This window comes from Papilio xuthus, unplaced genomic scaffold (assembly GCF_000836235.2).
Source record: "Papilio xuthus unplaced genomic scaffold, Pxut_1.1 DF826776.1, whole genome shotgun sequence".
Taxonomy (NCBI): Eukaryota; Metazoa; Arthropoda; class Insecta; order Lepidoptera; family Papilionidae; genus Papilio; species Papilio xuthus.
Window position 1 is genome coordinate 76421 of NW_013531873.1, and position 6264 is coordinate 82684.

Here is a 6264-nt window from a genome sequence, read left to right on the forward strand (position 1 = left end):
CGCTACGTGTCATTGCTGTCTCAGCTATAATAACTGTACTTTGGTCGGTCAGTTGGCGCTGCGCACGCGCACGTGGCCGGGCACGCCGCGACACGCGCGCTCCGCCGCCCTCGCCCTCCCCCTCGCCCCGCTACCCGCCGACTCGCCTACACTCATACGTAAGTTACTACACATTCCTTACACATTTGGAAGTCATTAATGTCATGTATAAACATTGTGTATATGTGTGTGTTCAGAGGAGCGCGGCGCGGGGCCGGGGGCGGGGGCGGGTGTGGGGGCGGGGCAGACGCAGGTGTGGGGGCGGAGGGGCGGGGCGGCGCTGCGGCGGCTGCTGCTGCTGTCGTACGTGCCGTGCGGCTTCTGGGCGCGGCTGTGTGCGCGCGTGCTGGCGGACGCCGCTCTCGCCGCCGCCGCACCGGACCTCTACCGCCCTCCCCCAGAGGTACATTTACACTGGAACACATGGGAGACCGAGTTAAGTGAGAGAGTTAATGAGCAGGTTGTCTCTGTGGACATAGATGGAGGTGGACGATGCGGTGTCGCGGGCGCTGGAGCTGCCGTGGGGGTGGCGGCTGTGGCGCACGGGTATGAAGCTGGTGTGCGGGGAGCTGACGCTGGTGGCGCTGCGCGAGCTTTCGCCGCGCTATGACCCGCTGCTCGGCGCCAAGGGGGACGAGGAGGAGCACGACGAGCTATACCACAATATCAGGTCAGCAGACAGCACACCAAGTCATATTAAGGGGATAATATCAAATCTGGAGCAAGAGAATGCGGGTCAGTGTACCAGTAAGCTATAAGTGTTGGTGGTGCAGATTCCGCGTGCGACAAGAGGGCACGTGGTGCGAGCTGGACGTGCAGTCGTCAGCGTGCGTGGAGCTGCTGCTGCCCGCGCAGGTGTGCGTGCTGCGTCGCCAGGACGGCCTGCCCCTCGGTGGATACCAGGTACTGTTCGCTGCACACTGCATACTGAACAACAAATAAATAAAAGATAAAAATTAATAAAGACAATAATATTTTCTAGAGCATAAGTCTGGAGCCGAACCCCGAGGTGCTGGCCAAGGTGCTGGCGCTGGTCTCCGACCACGTAGATTTGCTGCTCGAGGACTGGTATCCCTCGCTCGGTAAATTACCTCATATTCTAATTGGGAGAGTAAATAAAAAAGATTAATAAACTTTTTTAATCCTAATATGTGGTAATTTAATCAGGTACTCGTTTCGTGCACACGTCGGAGGGTCGCTGTCTGATAACCCGCATGGTGCCGTGTCCGGGCTGCGTGCGCGACGCGGCCTCGCCCCTCGCGCCCCTCGCCCCGCCCCTCGCAGGCCACGCTCCGCCCCTCGCCGGACACGACCCCTCCCCCCGACATGATGACCAACAATTGGCTCAGGTAAGAAATTAGACGATTATCAAACTAGTATCCAAATTGCAAGATTTTTTTCAGTTTGTTGAGCATTACTCACGATGTATATGGAGCAGATGCTGGTGCGACTGGAGCTGGGTGAGGCGGAGCCCCGCCGGCTGAGGCTGTCCGAGGAATCGCGCACCTCCGACGGCGACAGCGGCGTCGGCGCAGAGTCCAACGGTCAGTACTTCGCAATATTTTCTTACATTCTTCTTATACAATTTCAACAAGACCTATATATTTATAGAAATAATTTTATTGTGAGGTTATGTGTCGCAGCATCATCTCGCATCGGGTCCGTGGAGGGCGTGGCGAGCGCGTCCGGGCCGGCGGCCACCTGCTGGACGCTGGAGGAGTGCATCCTGGCGGCGTGCAGCGGCCAGCGCCTGCACTGCGCGCACCACGCCGACGTAGACCTCAGGGACGTCGCCCCCGACACGGTCAGTGTCGTGCAGGGACGTTAATGCAAATTGAAGCGGCTCCGAAGTTAGCGTGTTAAAGTATATGTGTGGTGTAGCTGCTGCTGGACGTGGAGGAGGAGCGTCGTGCGCGCTGGGAGCACATCCAGCGCGGGGCGGTGTGCGGGCGCGGGGCATTCGGCACAGTGCTGGCGGCGCGCTGGCGCCCCCCCGCCCGCGCACCCATAGCCGTCGCACTGAAGGCGCTGCAGCCGGTCCCGCCCACCGCACCGCACCACCTCAGCGCGCTGCAGGCATACAAGGTCGCACTTTGTACATCGACTCATTTGATAACTATGGCAGTCTGTATATGTTGTCTGACGGCGTGTGGTGCGGTGCGTGCGTGTCGCAGGCGGCGGCGTCAAGGTGGGAGCGGTCCCCGCTGGCGGCGGCGTGTCGCGCGTACTGCGGGCTGCGGCAGGAGCTGAGCATAGTGGCGCGGCTGAGACACCCGCACGTGCTGCCGCTGCTGGCGGTGTGCCCCGCACCGCTGGCGCTGCTGCTGGCGCTGGCGCCGCGGGGCGCGCTGGACGCGGCGCTGCGCGAGTACCGCGGCTGCGGGCGTCGCTTGCCGCCGCGCCTCGTGCGCGCCCTCGCGCTGCAGCTCGCCCGCGCACTCGAGTACCTGCACGCGAACCGCGTACTCTACAGGGACCTCAAGGTACGTGCAGGCTCCCACTCGCTTTCTAATGTTATTGACTTAACTACACATGTATCCCTGGCTTGCAGTCGGAGAACGTGCTGGTGTGGGAGTTGCCGCGGCCGGCGGAGGCGGAGGCGGCGGAGCGCGCGCCCGGACCGGTGCCCGTACACGTGAAGCTCGGCGACTACGGTAACACAACATAGATAAAATAATTAAAGCAAACACAAAACAAACATCGAGAATTTTATCGATGTTTTCCCTCAGGTATCAGCAGGATGGCGCCGCCGTCCGGCACCAAGGGCTTCGGGGGGACGGAGGGCTTCATGGCACCGGAGATCATGCGCTACAATGGCGAGGAGGAGTACAACGAGAAGGTTAACACCGTGTTTGATTGCAGATCAACACGCGGTTGTTGTCAAGAATACGAAATGATATTGTCGCATTGCTTGTTGCAGGTGGACTGCTTCTCCTTCGGCATGCTGCTGTACGAGGTGCTGACGCTGCGACAGCCCTTCGAGGGCCACGAGGCGGTCAAGGAGGCGGTGCTTGATGGCGCGCGCCCCGCCCTCACGCCCAGAGTCAGTTGCAGCTCGCACTCAAAAAGCGCCCTCTATGTTGAGTCCGTGTAACTAAGTGAGGCGTTTGTGTACTGTGACCAGGACCTGCAGTACCCGTGCAGCATGGTGGAGACGATGCGGCGCTGCTGGAGCGGAGCGCCGGAGCTGCGGCCCTCCGCCGCCGCTCTGGTGGCAGTGGCGGCCGCGCCGGAGTTCCTCGCGCTCGCTGACGCCGCCCTCGCCCGCGCGCCCACTACCGGCGTCGCCGCTGCAAAGGTCCACCTCCCCACAGGTGAGAGTCAAATGCCCACGGTTTTACATTTATATTTAGGACCCGGTTTGTAATTGTGTGTTGTGTGTGTCAGAGGAGGGCGGGCTGGGGTGGGAGGTGTGGTTCGGCGGGGCGGAGCCGGAGCGCGCGCACACGCTGCTCGCAAACTCCACCACCTTCTTGCACCATCACTCGCTGCGAGTGCCGCCAGGTCTGTTGCACTGCATAACTACTCCAAATGTTCTATACCTGTGTGGTGTATATAACTGTAGCGTGTGTGTGTGTAGACAAGGATGCGGCGGTGCTGGTGACGGCGATGTGCCGCGTGGGCAGCACCATGTGGCTGGGCGACTCCGTGGGCAGGGTGTCCGTCTACTCGTGAGTCCCAAGCATCATTCCTGTAGTTTGACCTGTCATTAGAGTTATCAGTTACTGTAGTGTTTGTGTTGTGTCAGTATAAGCAGTATGGCGCTGCTGTGGAGCGTGCCGGTGCAGGAGGCGGTGGGCGGGGCGGTGTGCGGGGTGCGCGCGCTGCGCCCGCTGCCGGGGCTGGGCCGCGTGGCGCTGGCTGCCGCCGCGGGTCGACTGTTCCTGGTGAGCGCGCATCGCCCGGAGGCCGACACAAGCTTCGTGCTCACCGAGCTCGGCACCGCCACCGAGCTCTGCTGCCTCGCCACCGTCACGCTGCCCACGGGGTAACACTACTACTGTTGAAACTTTTCGACAATACGTTAAATTACATTTTTGTTCCTATCAGTCGGACAAACGGTGAGTTATCTATAATATACGTAATGTTTGCACTCAGCGTGGAGGTGTGGGCGGGCGGCGACGGTCTGAGCGCGTACCTGGTGTGCGGGGAGGGCGTGAGCGCGGCGGAGCAGCTGGCGGCGCCGGGCAAGGTGGCGCTGCTGGCCGCCGCCGGGGAGCACGTGCTGGCAGCCTGCAGGCCCGGTCGGTGCTCGCGACTTGTTTATAATCAACCTGTTGATGTTCTCGTCTGACATAGGTGTGTGTATGCAGGCGTGTTCGTGTACCAGTACAGCGTGAGCAGCAAGCAGGTGACGGCGCGGCTGGACTGCAGCAAGCTGGCGCCCTGCTCCGAGAGCCTGCAGTCCATCGCCATCGACGAGCGCCTGGCAGAGGACCGCTGCATGGTGAGTGCTCAGCTCCTGCACTGGGTACAGCTGACTACAGCTGAGCAGGGTGCGGGTGTGTGACGCGTGTGTTGTGCGCAGATAACGGCGATGTGCACGCTGCGCGGGGAGGTGTACGTGGGCACGGCGTGGGGCTGCATCGTGGTGGCTGACGCCGCCTCGCTGCGCCCCCTCACAGTCTTCCGCCCCTACGAGGAGGAGGTCAGCTCTCACTGGTACACATTGCGATCTATACAAACTGTTACAATGTTACCAAAAGTAACCTTTATATTTAGGTGCTTGCAATGATCCCGCTGCCGGCGCACGAGCCGGAGGGCGGCGCCATGCTGGCCACGCTCGGGGGTGGTTACCGCCTCCTGCTGCACAGATACGCGCCCGCACAGGTACAACATCAACTTTATTACTACATCTTTCTACTCGGGATTAAATGGAGCCTCTTTGTATGGCTATCACATACAAATTTCAGCCTAAATATAATATTTGTCTTGCAGTGTGGCAGCAGCGGCGGCGCTCACGCCGGCGTACACTGTCTGCTGTGGCGCGCTCAGCACTGGTTGCCGGACTAGACATACAGACACACATAAAAGGAGTGTTTTACACATATGAATGTAGTCGGAAATATTCTCCAGAACTGGTTACTCTGCATCAAGTCTGATGCTGGAGTAAGTGCTGATGTACAAAGAGATCTCATACGATATTATTGTGTAAATAGTGTGACATTGTAATTCGAATCTTATTAGAAAGTGATAAAGTTGAAACTTGAAATGTGTAAGGTGCGATCTTAAGCCCAAAGGGCACTTGTTCTATGTAGAAATGATTACAAAGTTTCAGTCAATATTCGGTTCCTTTAAATACGCAGATAGAAAACAATATATTTGATGTAATGTGCCTCAGTTAAGAACTGCAGAAATGTTGTTCATTTAATCCATTATATTTAGAAATGTTGTAAAGCAGTAAATATAAAGCCTCAAACAAGAAATATACACAAAGAAGTCTGCGACCTGTTGTTAAAGTTGATTGCAAGTACTAAATATAATTGAAAGTAACTTAAAAGTACATAAAACTAACTTAACTCTAACAAACATCAAACAACACAAAATAACGTAAAGAAATAACTGTTTATTGTAAATTTGGTTTAAATTCAGTTGAAATCGTGTTTTTGGTTTTAATAATTTAACTAATAAAAAATATCTTAAGACTAATGTGAAAATATTAACTTAAAATTGGTTCGTATTAAAAAATATATAAAATTGTGCCAAATTTAACATTTGGCATAAATAACGTATAGATGGCCTTAAAGAAATTATTAGAAAACTTGGCACACAAAGTGATGGTCATTTTTTTTTATTTCTCTTGCAATTTTAAACTAAAGGCAAATTTTATACTGATCTTTAAGTTTACAATGTCACGGGTCAAATTATAAAACGAACGAATCAATGATGTGTAATACAGTTCACAGCACGCAGTCAGTTTATAAAATGTCTAATGTCAGTGACATTTATAAATGAATTAATCTTGTATTTTTGGTTGTGCTTTGGTTCGTGTTTTTTTTTATCTTATTCATGTCTTGTGTTGTCTTATTTTGTATTTAATGTTATATTTAATGTTTCAGTATTTATTTTAGTTTCCTACTCGTTTAAGTCGTGACAATTTATGCTATTATTTTTGTATGCAATATAAATAATTTTATGTGCAAAAGAAGAACATTAAAGACATCTTAAATATCGTAAAAATGTGCTCGAATCGATCATCCTGTCTGCCGCCCAGCGCCCCGCCCC

The 6264-nt window shown here is 54.7% G+C and overlaps 1 protein-coding gene across 1 annotated transcript in view; it reads left to right on the forward strand.

Annotated features, from left to right (window-relative positions):
- Lrrk (Leucine-rich repeat kinase) overlaps positions 1 to 6258 on the forward strand; it is a 24725-nt gene extending 18467 nt beyond the window's left edge. The window contains exons 35-56 of the mRNA XM_013318831.1: positions 53 to 158; positions 237 to 442; positions 519 to 709; positions 813 to 942; positions 1022 to 1121; positions 1207 to 1388; positions 1478 to 1583; positions 1683 to 1843; positions 1921 to 2124; positions 2214 to 2522; positions 2591 to 2693; positions 2769 to 2878; positions 2960 to 3082; positions 3164 to 3353; positions 3427 to 3543; positions 3620 to 3710; positions 3788 to 4027; positions 4138 to 4283; positions 4353 to 4486; positions 4568 to 4687; positions 4762 to 4869; positions 4978 to 6258. Coding sequence (XP_013174285.1) covers positions 53 to 158; positions 237 to 442; positions 519 to 709; positions 813 to 942; positions 1022 to 1121; positions 1207 to 1388; positions 1478 to 1583; positions 1683 to 1843; positions 1921 to 2124; positions 2214 to 2522; positions 2591 to 2693; positions 2769 to 2878; positions 2960 to 3082; positions 3164 to 3353; positions 3427 to 3543; positions 3620 to 3710; positions 3788 to 4027; positions 4138 to 4283; positions 4353 to 4486; positions 4568 to 4687; positions 4762 to 4869; positions 4978 to 5052 — 3252 coding nt within the window. The 3' untranslated portion in view covers positions 5053 to 6258. The remainder of the gene's footprint in view (positions 1 to 52; positions 159 to 236; positions 443 to 518; positions 710 to 812; positions 943 to 1021; positions 1122 to 1206; positions 1389 to 1477; positions 1584 to 1682; positions 1844 to 1920; positions 2125 to 2213; positions 2523 to 2590; positions 2694 to 2768; positions 2879 to 2959; positions 3083 to 3163; positions 3354 to 3426; positions 3544 to 3619; positions 3711 to 3787; positions 4028 to 4137; positions 4284 to 4352; positions 4487 to 4567; positions 4688 to 4761; positions 4870 to 4977) is intronic.
- The last annotated feature ends 6 nt before the right edge of the window (positions 6259 to 6264 follow it).